This window comes from Hypomesus transpacificus, chromosome 23 (assembly GCF_021917145.1).
Source record: "Hypomesus transpacificus isolate Combined female chromosome 23, fHypTra1, whole genome shotgun sequence".
Classification (NCBI taxonomy): Eukaryota; Metazoa; Chordata; class Actinopteri; order Osmeriformes; family Osmeridae; genus Hypomesus; species Hypomesus transpacificus.
The window spans coordinates 17,744,918-17,771,323 of record NC_061082.1 but is presented as its reverse complement, the minus strand read 5'-3'; the positions used below and the strand labels follow the sequence as shown (position 1 = coordinate 17,771,323).

The window sequence follows — 26,406 nt, the reverse complement described above, 5'->3', positions numbered from 1 at the left end:
ATTTACCACAAAGTCTTCAGAATTTCTTGTCTACAGAAATGATTATAGTTCCTCCAATAGTCAACCCTGTCATGTATGGTTTTACACTGACTCAAATTCGTAACAAAATACTTCCATCATGTTTGAAAAGGAAAAAACAGATTTGTTAATGGCATCAAAATATAAGGTTTGGTAAATATGAAGAAACTTTATTCGACACTCGGATGTATGTTATAGAATAAACATTGCATTTTTGTTGTAGCATTGATGTTGGGGTTGACTGTTGACTGAAATACTTTATTTTGACGTTCAAATGTGCTTTGCTTCACGTAAAAAACTGGACGCTGGTAAAGATAATTGTGTAATTTCTGTCATTGTATTTTAATGTAACCCTGCAAGTCTGAAACATTAAAATTCCCAAATTCATAGCCTTACTTTATATTTGTTATTAAAATAGTACCTGTACTGACTGCAATTTTACAGCGGATGCAGGGAGTGCATTTGCTGCTTTTTGGATGAATACATTTACATTTTCTAATTAATGTAAAAAACAATTAAATGTATTTAAAATATAGTTCAGTCATGTCAGAGTTTTATGTTCTATCATGGTTTGTTGTACTCTAATAATTAATTTGACATTTTAAGACCTAGTATTAGTTTTGAGCATGTTTTTGTAAGCAAATACAAAGTATTCACTACCCTTTGCACCCCCAGATTTAGTAAAACCTAGAATCACCTCTGTCTGTACTTACTCCTTTAAGTGGTCAGGGTCTGAATTTTCATGATTTTATCCAACAATATTTTCTTTACATGATGCAAAGTATCCAAAAAATATAAGTAAGGGATGATGCTGTTTACCTTTCAGTATTCAAAAAGGGACATCTAAACATGTTGTCGAATCCAAAAGTAGTCAATATGTCCAGCAGTTACATGCTTATGTAGTGCTTGTTACCCATAAACCATATACAGTAATAATTAACGCATCCATAAAATAACAAACATCTATATAAATTATTACACTGGGTAACACTAGGTTTACAAAACTTGCCTATCCTAACTTTTAACGTTACAGACATTTTGCAGGCCAAGTGAACATTCAGTGTTCAGCTATGACCTACAGGTTTCCGAGCACAAAATCAAAACCATACAACTACGTGAGTGACTGACCACAAACGATTCGATGAGTTAGCTGTCATCTTAGCTCCAAATTGATCTAACACTAGCTCTAAATCAACGTGTTCATATTGCAATCAAAGTCTTCTCCAAGGGAGATAGATGTTCCAGATCAGTCACCTGGCTTTTCTGTCCATGGGTGTGAAGAGGAAGGATTATGTTCTCATGAGCTTAATATAGCAGGGTATAGATCAAACATTGTTTATTATATTCAGAGCATTCCAAACAGTATAAAAGTTCAAAAGTAATCATCATCTTCAATTATTGTTAACTGATCAGTGGTTAAGGACAGACGTCTTCGGGTATAAACCATTTCTACACTGACCAGCCCATCTCTCAATCAGCTCAATCCAACAGGGACAGCTGAGTACATCAAACATTCGGTTATCTATCTATTAACTTACATCACCTAAAGAAGTTCATTGGTTGGCCACCTTGAATCCCAGAGCAACGTTATCAAGTGTTTATACATGTAGGGAGAAAGTATACTGACAGTCAGCAAGGAGTGAGAACAGAGGAGGGTGCTTCTGTAGGCTACAGCACAGCCTCATAGAGTAAATACATATATACTTTTTGTGTAATGTCTGGAAAACGTTTTTATTTTCTTTTAGTAATCTTTAGTATTAGACTGTATTAATCCGTATAGCTAGGGATATCTCATTTAGTCATGTTTTAGTGTAAATAAGACTATCAAGGGAGGGAGAGGACACTAGATTCTTTTGATCATTTTTTACAGATTTGTTTTCCCCTTATAATGGAAAATGTGACATCTCTAATAGAGTTTACTCTATCTGGGTTCAGTGAGATATTGGACTACAAACTAACTTTCTTCTGTCTCACTTTACTGTTTTACTGTGTTATTATTATGGTAAATGTTGCTGTCATTGTTATTATTACCATGGATAGAAACCTCCATGAGCCAATGTATATTTTCCTGTGTAGTTTGTGCGTAAATGGACTTTTTGGAACTGCTGGATTTTACCCCAAATTCCTATTGGATCTATTGTCTCATCACCAGGGAATTTCTTATACAGGGTGCATGATTCAAGTTTTAGTAATATACTCCACTGTGTGCATTGATATTTGTCTGTTATCAGTGATGGCATATGACAGGTATGTAGCAATCTGTAGACCACTGGAGTATCACTCTGTTATGACCAGGCAGAGGGTCGCTCAGTTAGTCTCCTTCTCCTGGCTTGTTCCTTTAGGTCTTGTATCTACTGCTATTATATTCACTTCCTGGTTGAAGTTGTGTGGCTCACACATACAGAAACTATATTGTGCTCCTTGGTTAGTTGCTAAGCTGTCCTGTGCTCCGACCAGTTGGATGACTTCATCCACACCGATCAATGTAGTTGCTAATGTGACAATACTTTTTTATGTTATTCTCGGTATTTTCATTGTTTTCACTTATGTACAGTTGATCAGATCATGTTTGGTGTCCTTGGAGAACAGAGGAAAGTTCATGAGAACTTGTGTTCCACATTTAATGGTTTTATTCAATGTCGTCATTGCTGCTTTATTTGATGTCATGTATATGCGATATGGCTCCTCAGATTTACCACAAAGTCTTCAGAATTTCCTGTCTACAGAAATGATTATAGTTCCTCCAATAGTCAACCCTGTCATGTATGGTATTACACTGACTCAAATTCGTAACAAAATACTTCCATCATGTTTGAAAAGGAAAAGACAGATTTGTTAATGGCATCAAAATGTAAGGTTCGGTAACTCGGAAGTATGTTATAGAACAAATGTTGCTTTTTTGTTGTAGCATTGATGTTTAAATGTGCTTTGCTTCACATAAAAACAGGACGCTTCTCACAAGTAAGCACTGCTTACCACATTAAGTTAAGTCAGCACTTATAAGATGATAAATATTCTTATAAGAAAACAGAGATTTTAAGACCACAATGTTGAATGTTAATCTATCATGATTCATTACACAGTCTTGCTTGAGTGGAAATGTGCTTACATCATGGGGGTCTGTTCCCTTAATGATGTTGAAAACAAGTGACAGAGGAAGCTATGATGGATGGTAAAGATAATTGTGTAATTTCTGTCATGGTATTTTAATGTAACCCTGCAAGTCTGAAACATAAAAATTCCCAAATTCATAGCCTTACTTTATATTTGTTATTAAAATAGTACCTGTATGTTTGGAAGAATACATTTACATGTTCTAATTAATGTTAAAAAAAAACGATGACTTGTATTTAAAGCATGTTTAAGTGATGTCAGAGTTTTATGTTCTATCATGGTTTCACCTCTGCCTGTATTCACTCCTTTACTAAGTGGTCTGAATTTTCATGATTTAATCCAACAATATTTTCTTAACATGATGATTTGTCTTTTTCCAACTCTTGTGCTTTTTGATAAATGACTTTTTACTGCTCCTTGTTTGCCAGATGTTCCTGAGACTTCAGATGCAAAGTAGAAGTCAGAAGTTCAGATGCAGATAGGGAGTCAGGTGGCTGAACGGGTAGAGCATCGGGCTAGTAATCTGAAGGTTGCCAGTTCGATTCCTGGCCAGCACACATGACGTTGTGTCCTTGGGCAAGACACTTCACCCTACTTGCCCCGGGGAGAATGTCCCTGTACTTACTGTAAGTCGCTCTGGATAAGAGCGTCTGCTAAATGACTAAAATGTAATGTAAATGCAAAGTATCCCACAAATATGAGTAAGGGATGATGCCCGACAAGATGTTCAATATCAGGAAAGGACAGCGAGGAGGACAGATAGTTGCCTCTCGGAGTTCATTATCTCCTGATAATGGACACCTTGAAGGGCAGTATCCCTCTTATACCATGATCACTTGCCAAAGAAATAAAAAAGTACTAACATTCATTTATATTTGTATGTGTTGTGCAATAGACATCTAAAGCTTTTCACAAGCCAAAAAGCCAGCCAATTGTTCTAGTCCGCTCGGGTAATGGAACTTTTTGGCTGAGCCATGAGCAAGAAAGCTAACGTTATGTTAGCAAGATTCAAAAGCAAAACATTACGTATCGTTGACAAACAGTAAATATAATTTGACAGTCGGTTTATCAATAATAGCTAGCAATCCTCTATATTTGGTATTAATGTGTGACCCTTGCTAGATTGTGTCTGAAAACAATAAATGTGTTCAAAATGAATGTGTCCTTATTGCATTATGAATAAGCTTAAAATACAAACTACTGGGGCGTTGATCAGGAGGCAGCTCTGTACAGGACAGAGTCAAGGTCATGGGCGTATCTAGCCCCTATTTTGGGGGGGCTGGGCCCCTCCCTAAAGTTTCATTAGCCCCCCCAAAATGTTAAATAAATACAAATAAAAAAATCATATTTTAAATCTAAATTTGTTAATTTAGATTTAGATCTAACCCAAATTAATTCTAAAACCCACTAGAGGACACTATTGTCTCATATGTCTTCACATTTTAGACAATAGACCCCCAACAATGCCCCCAGACCCCCCTAGTTTTGCTGGGTCATTGGAAAAATAATAGGTTTTATCTAGGGGCTTAGCCCCCCCTAAAGTGGGAACCTAGATTCGCCCCTGGTTAAGGTATTCTAGAATCTACATAAATCACCTGGCTCTTCTGTTCCAGGGATTAAACAAGTGCTTCTATTTATTTCTGTAACTTTTAAGAATTCAAAAAGGGACATCTAAACATGTTGTCAAATACAGAAGTAGTCGATATGTCCAGCAGTTACATGCTTAGAAAATGTGTAACATACATGATTATTTAGCATCGGTGTCATATTCGACTCTTTCATCCCATATTGTCTTTCGTCTACATTGATGATCTACAATATCAACTATTCCACAGAGTTCTTTACCTCAGGCTACAAGCTCACTGAGTTTAGGAGATGATGTCAGGTCAGATCACTGATTGGACACCTTGAATCCCAAAACAACATGTTCATGTGTGTATATGATTATAAATAAACAGGCTGTCAGCAAGGAAGGAGAGCAGGGGCTGGACTTCCAAAGTTCTGACTTAACATTAACAGCACAGTTATTGTGTTATTTCACTATAGCCTGTTTGTCAGTTCTGCAATGTTAGGTTCAGGTTGCTTATAATGAGTCTCGTCATTTAATTTACATGTAGCAGAGAAGATAATAGATTTGGTTTAGTCTTCCCTTGGAATGGAAAATGGGTCATCTGTCACAGAGTTAACTCTATCTGGGTTAAATGAGATATTGGACTACAGGGTAACATTGTTCTGTCTCACTTCACTGTTTTACTGTGTTATTATTATTATAAATATTACTCTTATTGTTACTATTATCATGTATAAAAACCTCCATGAGCCAATGTACATCTTTATATGTAATTTGTGCCTTAATGGACTGTTTGGTACTGCAGGCTTCTATCCCAAATTCCTTGTGGATCTATTGTCTCATCATCATGGTATCTCTTACATAGGATGCATTTTTCAAGGTTTTATAATGTATTCTTTTGTGTGCATTGATATTTCTTTGTTAGCAGTGATGGCATATGACAGGTATGTGGCAATCTGCAGACCACTGAAGTATCATTCGATTATGACCAGGCAAAGGGTCGCTCAGTTAGTCTCCTTCTCCTGGCTTTTTCCATTAGGTCTTTTGTCTACTTATATGATATTCACTTTCCAGCTGAAGTTGTGTGGCTCCCACATAGAGAAACTTTACTGTGCTGGTTGGCTTATTCTTCAACTCTCTTGTGCTGCAACCAGTTGGGTGACATCATCCACACCGATCAATGTAGTTGCTAATGTGACAATAATGTTTTATGTTATTCTTGGTATTTTCATTGTTTGCTCTTATTTGCAGTTAATCCAATCATGTTTAAAGTCCTTAGACAGCAGAGGAAAGTTCATGAGGACCTGTGTTCCACATTTACTGGCGTTAGGTAATATCACAATTGCTGTTTTATTTGATGTTATGCATATGCGCTTTGGCTCAATAAGTTTTCCACAAAGTCTTAAGAACTTCATGTCTATAGACATGGTTATTGTTCCACCATTATTCAACCCCCTCATTTATGGTCTCACACTCACTCAAATCCGTAACAGAGTACTGTATCCATTCCGGAAAAGGAAATGACAACGGAAGTTTATTGTAATCGTGCAGGGGGTAGAAAAAGGGTCAAATTTTTATTACAAAAAATGAAATCATACTGAAGTCCACTTTATTCTGAGCAAACACAAACAATTGCACAAAAATTGCAGCACTGACTTCTGGGTTGAACATTTATTCTCTGTAAGGCTTCTTTTCAACCTTAGATTTTATTTGCCTCACATGAAAAGCATGACACTTGAAATAAAAGATTGTTTTTGCAGTCAGGATATCTTCACAGCAATATAAAAGTATCCTGCAAATAACGCAATTGTGAATGCTTTAGCATCAAGCAACAAGCTCTAGCATCAAGCCTTGCAAGTTACCTGCAATGTGAATGCTGTAAGACTTAGTCCTTCTATGAATGCTAAAAAGTAGGGGTATGATTTGTAGCTTTTACATGGTGTTTTTCATGTTGCTTTGCAAAAATCCAACAATGTAATTTGTCAGTTCATTGCCTTTAACTTGGTCCATAGTATGTTGTTTAATGGAAAAAGATTTGTATCAAGCTCCGTGTTTACATGTGTGATTGAGTTACAGTCGAACCTGACCCTATCCTGCCACCTAGTGGGAGGCCGCAGGATTGGATCCTACAATTACGCATGTTGGAGGACAGTTTGTGTCTAGCCTTTTTACCCTTGTGATTTAGTTTTAATAAATGAAAATATTAAATTGTTTGCACACCTTTCTTGAGAAGTGAGAGGCAAACCATGTCATGATTTTTTTTTATCATGTTGTTCATAACTTGAAATAAAATTAGAAGTGAATACTTAATTTGTTTTCTCAACATTCTTAAACATTATGATATAAATGTGTATTTGTGTAATACGGTAGTACTAGTGTAAGGTGCATTAAGGACATTAGTGGAACTGAAAGTCAGTGTCAGTCACACATTAGCTAGTCCATATAATTCCTAGTCCATATAGTACTGACTATATGACTATATGAGTCACTCTGGGAACAGGAAGGTCATTTATTCCTTAATGAAACATTTCCACTCTCCTTGTGGAGATGTGGTCCTGTTTGTGGGTGTGAGTGTCATCGCCCAGGCCTGTTTGCCCACCAGCTTGTGTTCTTTTGTTTTGGTTCATCGCTATCCATGTCTAAGGCCAAACATTAAACAGACCCTGAAAACAAGCTGCACCAAAGATAAACGCAAAACATGCTGCTTACTAAATCTTTCCTTAAGACAAGTACAATAGGTTGTAAATAAATACATGAATGCACATTTATTACATGTAATAAACGATTGCAGGCCAATATGGAGAAAGTGTGTAGTTATGTTAGGGTGACCAGACGTTCTCTTTTACCCGGACATGTCTTCTTTTCGAGACCTATAAAATGCGTCCGGCAGGGATTCCAACATTTTCCGGGATTTTGCCTCGTCGGATATTTGTGTTTCTCTGTGTCTTTCACAGACTAATTATTACGCCCTTACAAGTTTTGGAAATGTATCTCCCGTACGTTCCACCTTTTTGCGCGAGCTCTGACTGTAGAGAGAACTGTCATTGGTCAACCGCCTTCTCAATGTTGCCAGATGCACAATTATCCTCTCAATACGATCATTTTGAGCCTTAGGTTAGATACTTCGGCATTTCCAATCTGGCAACACTGTGAGCACCTTGCCGCCTTTGTTATCATTATTGCTTCAATATGTGAGGACTGAAAAGTGTCTTAATTTTCAAATTTTAATATGTGGCCATATACCAAATGTATAATTTAAATATTTAAAATGTGTTATTTATTATCATTATTGCTTTAATGTATGAACAAGACACATTAAAGACATTAAACAACCACTGAAAGCCACATAAGCACTGGACTAAATGCAAAACAAAAATATTTGTTTTACATTTGCACTTTGCAATTTTGTTAAGGCTCAATAAATAAATTATCATTTAGCATATTGCATTAGGCTATATGACCCCCCCCCCCCCCCCCCCTGGAGGGGACATGAGAGGATGTACTGGAGGGGACATGAGAGGATGTACTGGAGGGGACATGAGAGGATGTACTGGAGGGGACATGAGAGGATGTACTGGAGGGGACATGAGAGGATGTACTGGAGGGGACAATTACATACAGCCTGTCACCTGACCAAAAACCAGTCAAGGTATAACAACATCGACTTGTGGAGCAAGTAAAATCAACATGCATTTATTACATTTTGAGTGTTAGAACGATTTTCGTTTACTTCAAAATTATGTCAAACTAATTACATGGTAAATTCCTCACATAGATAACATTTCTGATGAAAATGTATTTGTATGTAGAGTTTATATGTCACAATGTGTTTTTAAAATCCAGTGATACACCTTATTTGATTCTAGAAAGCCAGCCAAGCTGTACTTTATTTGGCGTATGTTTGATTACATCCAAAAGATCTACACAAAAAAGGAGATTGTTCATAGTTTACAGTAGGATCTACCCGGAACGTTAACAACTTTGATTTTGAACCTCATTTGCACCTGAGTTAGTGTCTCTCATTCTCATTGTTTGTTAATGTTGTCAATATAATGCCAAGTCACCAGAGCCTGATAATGGTCCTCTGAAGAGTCACTTGTGTGTTCTTTTTATCTTCAAACATGATAGTGTGTCTGTTGAGGATGCAGAGTCACAATCAGCCAGCAACAAGCCCACAAATAAGGAACATACAATTATGAAACACAGGTGAAGTATACCATCTGTACTAGACAGTTTGTTGTACAACTGCCCTTAACACAGCCCTTAAGGGGTTGTGTTAAGATGAAATCTTCTCACAGTTTTTCTATTTGACTTTACCCAGTCTTTAAATGTTGGCATGAGTACCGAAAGTTCTTGTTGCTTTTTTGTAGTCACCCCTATACAATGGATTAGCAAGACTTTAATTATTTAGCAAAATTGTTTTGCTGAATTGTTGTAGGGTGAATGAGGAGAGACCAGTATCGCCAACCCCCAGTTATCTGTCTATGAAAAGTGAACAGTCAATGTCTGTCCTTATGAATCGCAAAGAGCACGACGTGCCTGATGAGAAGGAGTAAGTTGTTTTAAAAATGGCAATATTATTGATTTTGACATCAACACACACACAAAAAAACTCACTATTAATTCATGCATTCATTTACGTCACTGAAAATATGACTATTCCCTACAGGGTTCAGAGTGACAGAGCCGGATCACCAACCCCCAGTCATGTATCCATGAAGAGTGACCGTTCCATGGATATACCCATCAGCTTCAGGGTTGGAGGTTCAGCAACAATGTGAGATCATACTACTCAAGCAATGTCGTTCATGAGGGATTGCATCATGCATTATTACTGAATATCAACACGCTGATCTAAAATATACTGGCTTTCACATGTGTAGGTGATTGTTTTGTTTGATTTCTCAATGTTCAATCCAGAGAGGGTCTTTGTGATCCTTGCTTTGATGATGAAAAAAGGAGCAGAGCCATGAAGACCTGTCTGACCTGCAGCAGCTCCTACTGTGACAAGCACGTCAGGAGGCACTACACCGACGCAAGGTTTCAGAAACACAGTCTGGTGGATGTGGACCTAGCCATACAGCAGAGACTCTGCCAGGATCATCACAGGCCTCTGGAGGTGTTCTGCTGGACTGATAACATGCTGATCTGCAGTCAGTGTTCTGTGACACAGCACAGAGGACATGACATCTTTGTAAAGGCTGAACAAGCTGCAGGAAAGGTAGTTGCTTAAGTTGATACTGGGATTGCTAACTTGTGAAATTTTGAATGTGTTATGGATATTTCATTTCAGACCATAAAACAACATTTATGTTCATAAATTGAACAACAATTTTGAATTTAATTACTTAATTAAAAAAAACTGTACTTTATTAACAGGAACGTCAAAGGCTAGATACAGGTAATCGTAAGTGTGTATTATAAATATCCAAAACTCAATTATTTTTTGCAATATAGTTCCTATGATAAACTCAGCCTTTATCTTTTGCATGATTTAAGAAAGCTTGTGTTCATGTTAGTTTATTCATCTTTTTCATTCTGCACTTCATCAGTGTTGCCGCCTCCTGGAGAGATCAGCTTCCTGTCAGTGAAGCCAGACTCTGTGACTCTGACCTGGGGACCTCCTGAGGGTCTGGAAGGACCCAAGACGTTTATAATAACCTGGGAGGGTGATGGAGAACAGAATAACCTGCTCATAAAAGACATGTACAGAGTACAAATCACTGGGCTTCAACCTGGTCAGCATTATGATTTCAAGGTGGCAACAATGGGAGCCGAAGGAAGCCAAAGCAGTTTTATTTCAAAAACTGTAAAAACAGGTAATATTATTTTATTACAGCTAGAATCAGGTAAACCCATGAATAATGTGTAATCTGGACTCAACTGTGAACAGAATGGCAGATTACTGGTACCAGTAGATTAGCTACAGTAAACAGTCTCAGGTCACGTACATACTTTTAATGTCTTTATTACATTGTGCTCTCACTGATTCTTGAGATGAGGGACAAAAGTACTTTTGAAAAGTGATAAACAAAAATCTATACTACATTTATTTTAATCTTCATAAACATGGGTCTCATCTATCATACAATGAAAAGGAACAGTTTTTTTAATTTAACCCATCCATCCATCATCTGCCGCTTTTCCGGGGTTCGGGTCGCGGGGGCAGCAACCTTTATCCACTTTTTATAAAAATGTACATTCACTCACTGAGTAACTTGGCATTTGTCAACTCCGTCTGACACTTAAAAATATGTTTTTCGTGTTTTTGATCAATTCAACAACACTGTAAAGTCTTTAAGTGTGTAGAAATAGTGTGCCTTAGAAAGGTTAAGTGATAAATCGCATTGTGTACACTTATAATTTTATTTTACATAGTTTTGGAATTAGCCATTTTAAATTACCTTCATTTGGTTTACTATTTTTTTCATTTTTTTATTATTATTATTATAATAATAAATAAATATTATTATATTTTTTTTTTTTTAATATATACAATCAGTGATTTTGTGCACACAAGACACTGATGCATGTAGATAAGTTGGTGTTTTAATGTATGAACACACTCAATTGAACAAAATAAAGATTTATTTCTTTAAAAAAAATGAAAAACCTCCGTCTTGCAGTGTTGACACACAATTGACGGTGTTGACTAACTAATCAAGAATCAAACTGTTTAAAGATATTTACCTAGTTTCGACTTGGCAAAGGGAGAGGGTATCAAGGGAAAGGGCATCAAACTTCAAACGAAGAGTAGGCCTACTTGATGACAGGCATTGTGTGCATGAACGCGTTGAACACGTTCATTTTTATGAGAACGATGAACTGAACGAAACTTAATGACAAATAATTAATTGAACGGTGAACACGTTCATATTATCTGAGGTCTAGGTAAAACGTTACGGAATGTTTTCCTTCTCCTGAGAAGAGACGCTGTCTAAATCGAATGCTTGCACCATGTCGTTGCTATAGCCATAACTTGCTCAATTTTCAACCGATTTTTAAACGGTTTGGTTTGTCAATGTCAGAGATGTATACACTGCATACTTATAAATAATTATGTATTACAAAAAAATAGAATAGGCAGTGGCATAGCTAAATCTCTGACATTGATAACAAACCAAACCGTTTAAAAATCGGTTGAAAATTGAGCAAGCTACGGCTATTTAAAAAGTACATATAGCACCAACCCAATGTTATGGGTGAGCGAGTTCACTGTAGCAAGATGGCCGCCATGTGCAGACGTTCTAGACTCCGCCGTAGACATCTAGCCTTTATATATATCTATGGACCCATAGACATAATAGCGCTAGGTTTCTAGGTAACAGAAGCTAACTAAACCTGGCTAACTTTAGAACTCACGCATCTACAAATGACATAGGCATTATCATTTATTTATACCTTAACAAAATTGCAAAATACAAATGTAAACAAACTTTTTTGTGCCATTTAGTCCAGTGCTTCTGTGGCTTTCAGTGGTTGTTTAATGTGTCTTGTCCATATATTAAAGCAATAAATATAACAAATAGCCTGATAAATTATTTATATGGCCACATATTAAAATAAGAAAATAAAGACACATTTACGATTAGGCATGGGTGCAGATGTCATGCTGTTGTAAACAATGCAACTAGTGGAGGCAGTAAGGTGCTCAATGTTGCCAGATTGGAAATGCCGAAGTATCGTACCAATTAAATGCTCAAAATTATCGTATTTAATAATCGTGCATCTGGCAACACTGAGAAGGCGGTCGCAGTCGACCAATGACAGTTTTCTCTAGTCTACAGCTCGCGCAAGAAGGTGGAACGTAAGGGAGATACACTTTCCAAAACTTGTAAGGGCATAATAATTAGTTTGTGAAAGACCCAGAGAAACACAAACATCCGACGAGACGAAATCCCAGACGTTTTTGGAATACCTGCCGGACGCATTTTTTAGGTCTTGAAAAGAGGACATGTCCAAGTAAAAGAGGACGTCTGGTCACATTACATTTACATTTATTCATTTAGCAGACGCTTTTATCTAAAGCGACTTCCAAGAGAGAGGTCCCCCTAAATAGGGTGTGGTCACCCTATTTCAGTGTTAAAAAACAAGTTAAGTCTTTCATTCTCACTTTCCACATTAAAACTATGAAATGAACTTAACTTTGAACGCGTTCAGAATTTTAATGGTAAGTAAATATAACGATTCATATTTACTTGTATGAACTGAACTTTGAACGAGTTCATGAGAGGTATGAACGTGCACAACATTGATGACAGGTAGCTTACATGTCAACACCGTCAGACAAAATATCTGACACAGTTGACGTATGATGGAGTTGACAAAACAACATGTTTTTTCAATTTAATCATGTATACTAAATGGCAGCCAATTAGATTTTTCTCAGTTGCCAGCAGCCAGTAAACTTAAACAAAATACCAACTTTTATTTCTAAATTCCTGATTGAAATCATCCCTACTTTGAAGACAGTGTCGACACATAAAAGCTGTGACCTCAGGGATTTCAAATGTTTGCTGAATATTATAATTATTATTTATTTTTTTACAACATACGAGACCATGTGTTGGACTGCTGCATCCATCAACAGAAAGAAGTCAAAGGGGGTCCTCAGGGTTAAAGCTGACCAATATATGCCTGATTTATTTCGAATTAGAAAAATATCCGACAGAGTTGACATGAATTGATGACAGATTTTGAAAGACTGTTGTTAATATATAAAATAATGCCATATTTACTGTAAGTATTTTGTGATATTTTATTAAGCTATCCAATTAACCTCATATTCATATTTGGGCATTTTGGGCATTTTAAAACACTTTTTAAAAAGTTTAATACTGTGACCTCTATGGAGGACGAGTTCATTTGCATGGGCTTTCATAGTACAGTGTCGGTATTTTATAAAATGACTATAAAATAATATAAATATATGCTAAACTAAGGGTCTAAACACACACAAATCTTTCATATCCAACTTGTAAAGCCGTTTTAAATGAAATAATTTAGAGTTTAATAGTTAAATAGTAATATAGTGTATTTTTAAGTCAAATTGCGAGATTTTGATGTTTTGTCCCTTATCAAGAATCAGTGCTCTATATAACCTGGCAAGGAGTATTAAATCCCACTAGCATCATCAACTTTTTGCAATAGTTTGATGGTTTCCTTCTCTTAAGAAAAAAGTTAAGAAATCATACAGAAAAATATATCATCATCTCATAATTATTGGATGTTGTCATTTTTCTCAAAGCGGTCCCAAAGCCCAGCTACCTGGAAGTAATAGAGAGCCTGGACAGGTCTCTGTCTGTAGAATGGGGCAGAACAGAAGGACTGCAGCTCTCTCATCGCTACTTCATAACCTACAGGAGCCCTGGATCAGAACCGCTGGCAATACACACTGAACACACGACAGGTCCACTCCACTCCACCCTGACTGACCTGCAGCCTTGTACTCAGTACACTGTTGAAGTCTCAACAGTGTTGACAAATGGGCAGCAAAGTGAACCATTGTCTAAAACCATCTCCACCAGTAAGACATCTTCATTGTTCTACTGCTCTCTCTGTAGAAGATTGACCTTTTACAGTGCTGTACAATATTTCCTGTATACTAAAACTCTTCAAATTCTTCATAATTTTTTAAACCCTTTTTAAAGAAACAACTTTATGGCATCTTGTAGAGATGTTGATGATTCTTGCGGATAAAGCGGTATGCCATCTGCATAAAGGCTGTTCTTGTGAGGAGTGTTGAGGGTTTGGATTCCTTTGATGTTGTTGTTTTGACATATTGCAGCAGCGAGATGTTCAATGAACAGGATAAAAAGGGATAGACAGAGTGGGCATCCTTTCCTGATTCCCTGTACCTAGTGAAACTGTGATGATCATTTGTGTAGTGTTAAAAAATGAATCTATTTGACTTTTTTGTTGTTGGTTAGCCAGATATTTTGGTGATTTGTTGTTGTGTTAAAAATGATGTCTAAGTCTTTGTTTTGGATATTGTTGATCTGTGATTTAGTTTCTGTCAGTTCCTCCTGAACTTGTTCTGTTCAGTTGTTAGATTTTTACAGATTTCTTTCTGTGTGGTAAATACGATTATATTGTCTCTTGCATCACATTGTTTACGTTGGCAAGGTTACTGATTTGGGCAGAGAAATGTTTAACATCTATTTAGATGTTTTCTTCCTGAATTTCGACTGGTGAATGGGAGAATTTGAGACTGGATTTCAGTTCTGTGAGGTCTGCATATAATTATTAATGAGTTTATTATACAGAATATTTTCCGTTGATTACTTATTGACAGCTAGCTACTATGGCGAATAAAATGCAATTACTTGCTTTAGCTTTGGCGTTGGAGGAGCCATAGCCTGGTAACTAAGGTAGAAGGTTACTAAGGAAGGTGTCGTAAAAAATTATTCCAGTTCCCGTGTATAGTGAAAATAAATCAGAGTGTCGAAGTGAGGAAAATCCTAAGTCCGTACAAGTCAAAAATAAACTAAGTCCAAAGGTTGAAAATTATTCCAAGTGTAGACAAGTGAAAAATAAACTAAGTCCAAACGATGAAAATTATTCTAAGTGTTGACCCGTCAAAAATCAGGCTAAGTCCCAACGTTGAAAATTATTCTAAGTCCAAACCAGTCAAAAATCAGGCTAAGTCCCAACAGATGCACTGAAACTCAGAGTATTGATGCAAAGGTTTATTCCAACACAGGGTAAAAAAAGGTATCCAAGTGAGTAAGCTCCCAAGAGCAGACTGTCCGTTTCTCTCCGGACAGTCCCTTTTATACTGTATTTTCTGCCTATTATTTGTGTCATTTTTTGCTATTGGTACAATACAGTTGGTCACAGATACATTATGCATCCTCACATTATTGGTACCTTTCTGTTGATGACCATTTCTACGCTTTGTCACCCAATTGGCCCCTATACTCGGGTTTCTGATTACAGAAGCTGGGTCACGTTGGCATCTCTGTCCTTACATAAATCTGACCATGTCCAGGCTCGTGTTGGGTGCACACTTATCTTGGTTTGGAGGAGTTTTCCTGCAGCTTGGCCTTATGTGTACGTTCTAATTTACGGCTAGGCCTCTGCATTCCTTAGAGTGGTACTTCCCTATCTTCCTTTGCTAAAACCAACGTTTTCACACCTCTATTGTTTTTACTCAGTCAGAGCTTAGCATCACATTTCCCATAATACAACTTAGAGTATAATATAAGGAATAATTGAAACATTCACTTTTCAATTAGATAGTTCCATAAATGTGACCCATCTCCATCATTTTCAGCAGGGTGACGTAATTTTCTTCATCAAAGGTACACTCGTACCTACTCTCCTCGTCCTGATTGGTCAGCTGTCAGAAAGGCGCTTGACGTCACCCAGCGCTTTTCTAAAAAGTTTAGAAAATTGAACTCAAAAAGGCGTCGGGTGCTGCGCTTTTTTAGAAGTTTTTAAAAGGCTGCTGCTTTTTAAAAAGGCGGACGCCTTTTTCCTTTTCCCATAGGGTTGCATGTAAAAAGGCGCTGAAGGCAGCGCATTTTTCTGAAAAAATAAGTCAAGTGTGAATACGGCCATAGAGGTGTTAATGTTCAGACCAACTTAAACAGCAAGTGTTTACTGCAAATCAAAATGTTTCTATCAAATCTAAAAAAAACTTTCACTTAAGGAGTTCCATCGCCAACTGACCTGACCACAGAGCAGTTACAGCCCTCCTCTGTGACCCTGCGCTGGATCAGGCCTGAAGGAATGAAGACAATCCCACATCACTTCCTCATAACCTACAGCAGCCCAGGAACAGAGTCCCAGCCAACACAGACTGGAGACTGCTGCACAACACTGACTGACCTGCTACCTGGTACTCACCACACTGTTGGAGTCTGTACTGTGCTGGATCATGGAGGACAACTGAGTAAGCCTGCCTCTATAACCATCATCACTGGTGAGACACTTGTACATTTCAATTAAAGTTTTTGTCACCAGAACATTGTCTGCACGTAAATGTTGTCAAGGGGCTCTTGAAATTGTATTGTATTACAATGTTCATGATCTTTTATCCCTTTCCAGACGGGTGGCTTTTGGGAAATTGTGGCCCCACTGCAACAACAGAGCACCCCCACCCTACCTCCCCCACCCTACCGCCAGCCAGAGGAACCGTTGGGTTTGGCGGCATTTTGTCTATGAATGACAGAGGTTTTTCTGACAACGTTTGTTTGGACGACGTTTTGTCTGAGAATGAAAGAGATTTTTCTGACGACGTTTGTTTTCACAACGTTTTGTCTGATAATGAAAGAGATTTTTCTGACGACGTTGGTTTTGACGCCGTTTCGTCTGAGAATTACATGGATTTTTATGAGACTGAAAACGTTTCGCCTGAGTCTGGCGACCTCTGGTCTGATTATGATACCTGATGCCTTTTCGTTTGAGTCTGACACTTGAGTCTGAGATCTGAGGATGACCTCAAATGAACACTGCACCCGCGTGTGCTGTTGACACGCATTCAGTGTCCATACTTATCAGGTATATTAACAGCTCTCTCGGGCCGTGACACACCAGCCCGCCTTGCATTCTCCTCTCCCAATTACCCGTCATGCATTCTATAAAGTGGCCGGATATCACCTGCTCAGGTAGTGCACCCCATTCCAGTGTTCCACCTGACACACCCGGCCTGGGATTGGTTCCACTAGGCTAATTTTGGATGCAGTGTCTGAACTGTCACACTGTTCAAAATCCTCCTGTTTACTTTCAAGCCATCCACAACCTCGCCCCCCCGTATTTGTCTAATCTCCTCCATGGTCCCACTACCTCCCGATCCCTCAGATACTCTTCCTCCATTCACCTGTCTGTCCCCTCCTCCCGCCTCACTACCATGGGGAGTATAGCATTCAGCCGCTCTGCTCCCCGTCTCTGGAATGCAGTACCACCCCAACGAAGAAATATTGACTCATTCCTAGGGGTGGAACAATATATTGTGGAGCAATATATCGCAATACAAAGAGTTTTTACAATATGACGTCCGTTTGAACCTATTGGTTGAGCTACCAGTGCGCGACCTACTCTGCTCCTGTGTCATGCGTGCATTCATTGCATTAACAGAAATTGCTTGAACTGAGTTAACTAAATTGTATGTACAACAAAGACAATTATTGAAGATGTTTAATGTTTTGGAAATAATTCAATCTGTTAATTGAATTTCAGTTTTATAAAAAATGTTGTTCAAAATATTGTGATACGTATTGTATTGTACACCCAGTATCGTGATACGTCTTCTATCGTGAGCTGAGTGTATCGTTACACCCCTACTCATTGCCCCATTTCAAATCGGAACTCAAAACCCATCTGTTTAAAACTGCATATTCCATTTGATGTCGAATACGCTGCCTGCTTCTGTTGTTTTTAATGTTGTTGCATTCTTTGTTTTGCTGTTTTAAATGTATTTCATATACTGTACGGTGTCCTTGAGTGCCGAGAAAGGCGCCTTTAAATAAGATGTATTATTATTATTATTATTACACTCATGTAATTGGTGTTCACTTGAGGAAAGGCGTTGCTCCATACCATATAGGTTTTGTAGAATGCATAAACAAATGGGTTTAAAACCCTCTCATTATCCTTCACATAAGATGTTCTCTCATGTTCATAGCAGGCAAAAAAAAGGCATGACTGCGGCCACAGGATGTCTATTACCCCACACTTCAAGATGTAATACCTCAGGTGGCTACTGAGCTAATTAAGTCTGTGACCTACAGAAACAACTTCTCTGTCCCTCAAGAATACAAAATTGAAACGTCTAAAACGATAAACAAAAAGTCATTATGATCTGTCACTAACAAGTTTGAAACTAACTTTAACTGTTTGGTGAAAGCAGGAATCCCAGAGGTAGTAGAAGTATCTGCTGGTTATGTGGGGACAGAAAGTCCACATGGCTTAGAGCAGGGATGTCAAACTCCGGTCCTCGAGGGCCGCTGTCCTGCATGTTTTAGATGTTTCCCTGCTCCAACACACCTGATTTAATTAAATGGTTTGTTATAACGACCATTCATTAGAATCAGGTGAGCTAGATCAGAGAAACATCTAAAACATGCAGGACAGCGGCCCTCGAGGACTGGAGTTTGACACCCCTGGCTTAGAGGAAGAGAGATGCCATACTGAGTGTCTGTCTTTTCCCATTGATGTTCCTGCAGGAAAGACCGTACATGTTGACTTCACTATTGGTAGAGTTACAGTTGATCTCCCCTTCACTGCCACAGTGGAAATTACCTGTCTCAATAACAGTGTTCTGAGGTTTAACATCAGTGGAACCTACAAGGGCCTTACTTACACAGACGCAAAAGTAGTTACAAAGGAGATGCCTTAAACCAGGGGTCTCCTAACATTTTTTTCTGCGAGGGCCAGATCATTTTTCCTTTATTTAATGTGGGGCCGGGTCGGTCTGCAATAGAAAATTATATGGGCCGGCGTGACTAACAGTATTATTGTGGAGAGTTTATTATGATTTTAAATGTATATATTATGCTGGATTAGTTTATTATTTTGTTATTCACCATACATCCGTACATATCAAGGGATATATAGCCTATTAATAGAGCAGTATTACCATCGTAAGGAGCTTTTTTCATATTAATTGCTATCGAAATCAGAACATAAAACTTATGCATATTAATCAGTGTGAACTTTTTTGTTTTTAACATTAAATTATATACAGTATAATGCTAGTAAGAGTGTTGTTATGATTTGCAAAACTTAAGAGGTTAAATGTCGAAACATGTCTGTTTTTAAATTGAAAATAATCTTAATGTTTGAGTGAAGGTGAAGTATATAGAAAACATTTTGATGACAGATAATGAGGACATTGAAAGGCAACGTCCCATGATTTATACACAGGATAACAGACTCTCACACAAGTTTACTGCATGTACAGATGGGGTGAAGGTCTTTGTTTAAAGCATTTTGCACACCACTCTACACAGCACATTTGTGGTCAAACTATACATCGATGGCTAGCCCTGTTCTTGCTAAGGCTACATTCCGCGACCCAGGTCGCCCAGCCACCTGTCTCAAGGGAACAAGAGCACACCAACCACACGTTGGTCGGGAATAACATTCCTGCTAAATCTGCTGATGATGGCCAGTTGAGCAAAGCCCTAGCTCCAATAGGGCAGTCAGTCGGAGCATAGGATAGCAAGCTTACAGAGACTTCGAGTAGCTTATAATGATGCAATGGCATAGTGCAAGTGAAATGTTTGTGGCTGCAGTCAATACTTGGCATGCTGTTTTAATACATTTTATGTATACGTTTATTTGTTGACTCAACAATTCAGAAAATGAAATTGTGGGCATATCAAATATTAGGATCAGGACTATGTACTACAAATCAAGCTGTGGAAAATCTGTTACCGTTGCGTCTTTGTAACACACTGATCTGTATGAATTATTGCACTTTTTTTGTCAATGTAATGAACTGTCATGTCTCTTAACTGGACCCTGAATCTGTAATAAAAGTTTTTGAATAGGAAACTATTTGATTTTCATTTGACAACGGTGAATTTTGGGAATGTTACTGTTTGAAATGACAACATGTAAGTCTGCTGTTGCAGAAGAACTCCTGAGGGGATATAGAAGCCTGTATATAATGTATAATATAATGTATATAATGTATAACATAATGTATATAATGTATAGTATAATGTTTACAAGCCTGAGACAACTACAAACTTGGTAGCAAGTGTCTCTTCTATGATTGCAAACATTAAATTGATGCATGAGTTCACCAACTCCGCAGTCTCTAGGCAGGATTTAGGAATCTGTGAAGTGGTTGCCATGTGGAGAAAGAGGCATCAAAGTCCTTCTGTTATGATGGTATAGTATACAAAGTGGTGCAGTCTAGCTATTATGTAGTGAGTATACTGTGAATTTTAGGACCTAGTCTAGGTTTGATGTGAGATCAGGTGGGGAATTTATGCGAATTTGAATCTTTTTGCATTCATTTGAGCGCAAAATAGTTTTGGGAGCTTTATGTAATATGAACGCATATTTGTATTTGCCCTAAAATGACAACCCACATCTTTACTAAAAAAGACTCAAGGCTTTTGAGAAAACATTCGGCTTTGCCGAATGAATGAAGGTGTGAAAGTTCTGTCACAAAACAATATTGTTACTATCCTGACACTTTTATAAGTATTATTTTTCAAAGGACAATTTTGAGTGAGCCTTCTGTTTCAAAATTGTCTTCACTCAAAATTGTCCTTCTCAACTTAAAAAAATATGCAGTGGTCCCTTATATTTTGTTGCTGTATATGGCTCATTAGACTTACAAGTCACCACAATTCCTTGTCTTTAGAACTGGTTATCTTTCCGCCATTATTCAGCCCCCTCATTTATGGTCTCACACTCAGAATCGCCACACATGGCAATAGAGAAGTGGCATTAACCTCGACAGAGAACTCTGAACAAACTCAGTGAGTAGGGGACACAAGCAGACCTGCTCAGCTGCTCTAAATCACGCACCCTGGAGAGACTAGAGACCTGTGCTGACACTCAAAACTATTCACCTTAAGGCCTCAAAGACTTGACTAAACCAATAGTTTGCCTCAATAAATCATGGTTGAGACTTGAGCTCAAATACTTTAATATATGATGGTGATGATTTACTTTATTGATCCCCAATGGGGAAACTGGTTTGCCACCATAGTCTGTACAACATACAAAACAGGAATACAGTAACAACATAAAACAAGCATAGTCACAGGGGGAGTGTGGTCCACTACCACAGTAAAAATAGAAGGTCAAAACAGGGAATACATAACATGCAAATGAGCAATGTGCAGTAATACAATCAAATCAAATCAGCAGTCATGATTAAAAAGCCTAGCTGCTGCAGGAACAAAAGACCTCCTGAATCTCTCTGTAGAGCACTTTGGTAACAGGAGACGTTTGCTCCTTCCACTTCTAACAAAAGTGCAGTGCAGGGGGTGGTCGTCATGTGACAGGACAGTCCTAAGCTTCCTCCTGGTTCTCTGCTCCGTGATGACCTCCAGAGAATCAGGGCTCATACCAATAATGGATCCTGCCTTTTTTATCAGTTTGTTGGCCCTGTTCCTGTCCTCTACTGTCAAACTGCCACCCCAACAAACAACAGCATAAAAAAGGACACTTGCAACAATACCGTGATAAAAAACATTAAGAAGTGATCTGCTGATTTCAAATGACCTGAGTTTCCTTAAAAAAAACAATCTGGACTGGGCCTTTTTAAAAATGACAAGGGTGTTCAATTTCCAGTCAAGTGTACTGTCCAGATGTACACCAAGATATTTGTACGAGGGGACCACCTCAACTGACTGTCCCCTAATGAGGATGGGGGTTGCCTGTGCTTTTTTCTTTCTAAAATCAATAATGAGCTCCTTCGTCTTATCAATATTAAGAATCAGGTGGGCATCCTCACACCAACTGACAAAGCTATCAACTTCTGTTTGGTAAGCCGTATTGGCATCTTTAGTTATATAGCCAACTAGGGCAGAGTCATCCGAAAATTTTTGTAAATGACAAAGTTCACTGCTATGCCTGTGGTCAGAGGTGTACATAGAAAATAAAAACGGAGAAAGAACCGTACCTTGTGGGACCCCAGTATTTGTGGTAATAATGCCAGAGCTAGTACCATGAAGCCATACAAACTGGGGTCTACTAGTGAGGTAGTCTGTGACCCATGCAACAGTGGAGCTGTTGAGGTTAAAATTTAAAAGCTTGCTGGCTAAAATATGTGGCTGCAGTGTGTCAAAAGCACTAGAAAAATCAAAAAACATTATTCGTACAGATGCATAGGTTTGCTCCAGATGGCTGTATACTCTGTGCAACAGGTAGAGGAGGGCATCGTCCACACCCAGCCCTTCTCTATAGGCAAACTGTAGTGGGTCCTGAAAGGCACATACCTGCTTCTTTAAGTGCCCTAGTACAGTCCTTTCAAAACATTTCATTAAGTGAGAGGTTAAGGCAATAGGTCTCATGTCTTTAAGTATATTATGTGACTATGAATGTAAGTAGTACCATAGACCTGGTATACACTGTATCAAGCACAGCATGTTCACTGTAAATCTACAGTGTTGTTGACGGTATGCATGTGTGTGTGTGAATGTGTGTGTGGTGGGGTGTAGTGTGTGAGTGTGTGTGTGTGTGGCCCCCTGTCTAAACCTGGCTGGTGTTGAATATGTCTCTCTTCCCCCGCCAACCCCCAGTCTGACCCAGCCTATACAGTGCAGTCGTGTTGATCAACAACAGCCCATATGGCACCTAGTCCATGCAATACTTAACCACACAGTACCTACCAAGAAGTCCAAGTCCATCTATGCCTAACCCTCACAATACCTTCTTTGTCCACACATTACGTAGTCCATATACTACCTAGTCCATATAGTACTTAGTCCATACAATACCTAGGTCATTTAATACCCACTTAACAACGTGAGTGAAGATAGTTCCGCACACCCTTTCCACGCCCAGTAACGCACTGTGTGCTTCTAGTCCTTGAACCCTCAATGTCCTTATGAGTCACTCAGGGAACAGGAAGGTCATTCATTCCTTAATGAAACATTTCCACTCTCCTTGTGGAGATGTGGTCCTGTTTGTGGGTGTGAGTGTCATCACCCAGGCCTGTTTGACCACCAGCTTGTTGCCAGTGTTTTTGTTCATCGTTATCCATGTCTAAGGCCAAACATTAAGCAGACCCGGAAAACAAGCTGATAAAGGAACTCCAGTTCCCACGCTGCACCATCTAGCTGTTAGCAGTTGTAGCTCTGGGATAGAGACATCAATATGTCCATGTCTGCTCTCACAGTACACCCCAGACTGTCAATACCATGGTTTTTGACTTTGTCCACTGGCTGCTGTTTCCTTCATAGATGCCACTTTATTTGTACCTTAATGTCCAAGTTCATTCTACATTGTTTGTCCTGATGTGATGTCATTTCCTCCTGTCCGTCCAATCAGAGTGCAGAGACGCGCACACACACGCACACACACACACACATGCATACATTTGTTTAAGGTCCCACGATTGATTCAGCCCCCCCCCCCCCCCCCCACAAACACACACACACACACATACACAAATACATTTACTGCACGTGTAATCATTTACATTTAGTCATTTTAGCAGACGCTCTTATCCAGAGCGACTTACAGTAAGTACAGGGACATTCCCCCCGAGGCAAGTAGGGTGAAGTGCCGTACTTGCCTCAGGGGGAATGTCATCAGGAGGTGGACTGCATCATGGAGGCCACGAGGCTAAAACGTGTCCAGAGGACCCACGCTGCTCAAATAGATGGGCAGAGTTGTGGGTGGCTGAGAGGGGAGGTGGAGGGAGGGGGGGTTGAGAGCTGGGGTGGGGAAGGGTAATGCTGGAGGTTTGGACTGAAGGGGGGGGGGGGGGGGGGGGGGGGGGGGGGGGAGCAGAAGTGCAACCTGTTCCCTCTCTGCTCTGGAGGAAGGAAATCCTTCCGGTGAAATATACTTCTAATCTACCTCCCCTACCTCTAATCTACCTCCCCCACCTCTAATCTACCTCCCCTACCTCTTATGAGTGGGGGGAGTAAACACAGACAAACTTCAGTATTCTTTCCACTTTCAATTGCTTCTAGATGGTCTTGAATCACTCACACTGTGGTTGGTTTTGCATGTCAGCAGAGAACGCCTTGTGAGAGTGGACCTAGAGATTCCCACACTCTGCTATTTGCAGATAGATTTTTTACACCCAAGATTGAAACAATACACGTCTTGAAGACAGAAATACGTGGGCAAATCACATAACTGCAGTCATAGAGCCCAGCTGTGCGCCTGTTTTTGGTCGAGTCACGCGTTAAGGCTGAATTAATCTGATTGGTCTAATTGGTGTTGGCCCACATTAACACTGTTGCATTGCAGGGGGAAGATTAACGAGGCAGTCAGGGAACCAGCATTCATTAATGAGATTTCAAAGCCTTTCAAGCTGTAATCAGTTCTGAGGAGAGTCTGGGAATCTTTGGGTTTACAGAGGAAAGCCCACAAAGTCTCCTTCTGTGTTGTTGCCAGTGGCCAGGACAGGAGAGCTGCATTCATTTGTTTCTATGAATGAGGACAAAAGATCTGATTGAGAGAGTGAGTCTTCATAAAGAGCAGCCCCTACTATGAGCTGCCAGCTGGGGTCTGATGCTGTTGTCTTTATGTTTGTTGCATTATATTAACCTGCTCTTATGGTAACTTCAGTCAGCCTGCTAAAAATTGCAAGAAATTGCCGGTATCAACTGAGGAATGCATGACAAGAAAGGCTCACTTCAGAAATGTGCCACAGGGGGGCAGTATCCAATAAATAATCATTCAAAAATGGTCATGGACCCTGTTTCAAGGCCATAGCCATGGAGTCAAAATTGAGGGGATGAATTAAAATGTTTATGATAATTCAGGACATCGTGCGTGGTTGCCTGTCGTAGCATGGCACATTTATATTTTTATATCAATATATTGGGGGGTACATTTTGACCAGATTTGAAAATTGGGGGGGGATGTGTCCTCATATATATGATGTGTCAATCATATATACTATGATTACGGCCTTGCGTTGTTTAATACTGAAGTGGAAAAAATCACACAGCCAATTACGGTACCGCTGTGATTATGAATCAGACTTTCATAATGGGTTTATTTTTGTTAGCCAAGATATATACTGTACAAATACACTCATAGGATCTCATCCCATCGCTCTCCATAGCTTTGGATCCAAGCTGGATCGCCAAGCACAGACCCTCTGTTCTACAATAACCTGACTTTGCTCCTGTTCTGAACATGGACCTATCCCCTCCCTCAACAACTTTAATAAGCGGAACCAACACAGACCCCTCCACCCCACACCCAAGAACAACCCCCCCAGAACCGCCTGGATCCCATGGACCCCCTTCCCCTTTGCCATCCCTGAACCACCTAACCTACTGACATTTTCAGGCATTTTTCATGCATTATTGGACAGTTTATCTAAGAGAAGTGTACCAGGCAAGGCAGGGAGAGAGGGAGAGAGGGAGAGAGGGAGAGAGGGAGAGAGGGAGAGAGGGAGAGAGGGAGAGAGGGAGAGAGGGAGAGAGGGAGAGACATGCAGCACACAGCCAAGACCGGACTCGAACCCTGACGCATCAATTCTATCAACTAAAATATTAACTTTTTGTTTCTTCTTTTTTATCTTACAGTATTCCTTTTGATGTGATTGAAGCATAAAATCATAGCATGTAATGTAACTCTCACAGCCAAGAGCAGCAGTCAGTCATATCAACTGCATCCTGGGGCCAAGTCCAAGTGCACAGCCATGTCCTAGCAAGGGACATGGCCAGGACTGCCATCTTTTCTGCATGTTTATTTGTATTCTGGTTATTTTGAGAGAAACCCATGTGAGGGAGGCACAGGGAGAACATGCAAATTCCAGGTTGCTGATCAGTAAGTCAGGCTATCTTGTAGTGAAGGGGTGGGGAGATGGAAATAGCAGGGGGTTCATAGTTGGTTGATGTAGATGCTATTCAAAACTTTTGGTAATTATTTGTACAAACAATGTTATGGATTTCAAATTATGAATTAAAAGTCCTTTTATCGCAAAAGGTTCAGTTTGTAATTTTCCAGCTGATAACTCCCCCTCTGATAGGCTATGAGGAGTAAGATCGTGTAGAGAACTGCAGTTGGCCTGCATGCTTCCTCTGCCCACTACGACCTGG

The 26,406-nt window shown here is 39.2% G+C and overlaps 2 protein-coding genes and 1 pseudogene across 2 annotated transcripts; all 3 read left to right on the top strand.

The window, feature by feature from the left end:
* Positions 1–1,906: 1,906 nt before the first annotated feature.
* LOC124485925 (olfactory receptor 10J5-like) lies at positions 1,907–2,857 on the top strand. The gene is made up of 2 exons (XM_047047823.1): positions 1,907–2,474; positions 2,508–2,857. The coding sequence occupies exons 1-2, from the start codon at positions 1,907–1,909 to the stop codon at positions 2,855–2,857; spliced, it is 918 nt and encodes a 305-aa protein (XP_046903779.1).
* Positions 2,858–5,287: 2,430 nt separating this feature from the next.
* On the top strand, positions 5,288–6,226 carry LOC124485923 (putative gustatory receptor clone PTE01). Its single transcript, XM_047047821.1, has 2 exons — positions 5,288–5,855; positions 5,889–6,226. Exons 1-2 carry the CDS (start codon positions 5,288–5,290, stop codon positions 6,224–6,226), a joined length of 906 nt encoding a protein of 301 aa, XP_046903777.1.
* Positions 6,227–9,671: 3,445 nt separating this feature from the next.
* On the top strand, positions 9,672–19,043 carry LOC124485921 (annotated as a pseudogene).
* Positions 19,044–26,406: the final 7,363 nt, after the last annotated feature.

Excerpts from the sequence above, each read along its gene's own strand:
- LOC124485925 (XM_047047823.1), top strand. The coding sequence starts at position 1,907 with ATGGAAAATGTGACATCTCTAATAGAGTTTACTCTATCTGGGTTCAGT. Across the intron at positions 2,475-2,507 it reads GCTGTCCTGTGCTCCGACCA|TTGCTAATGTGACAATACTT; the intron begins GTTGGATGACTT and ends CGATCAATGTAG.
- LOC124485923 (XM_047047821.1), top strand. The coding sequence starts at position 5,288 with ATGGAAAATGGGTCATCTGTCACAGAGTTAACTCTATCTGGGTTAAAT. Across the intron at positions 5,856-5,888 it reads ACTCTCTTGTGCTGCAACCA|TTGCTAATGTGACAATAATG; the intron begins GTTGGGTGACAT and ends CGATCAATGTAG.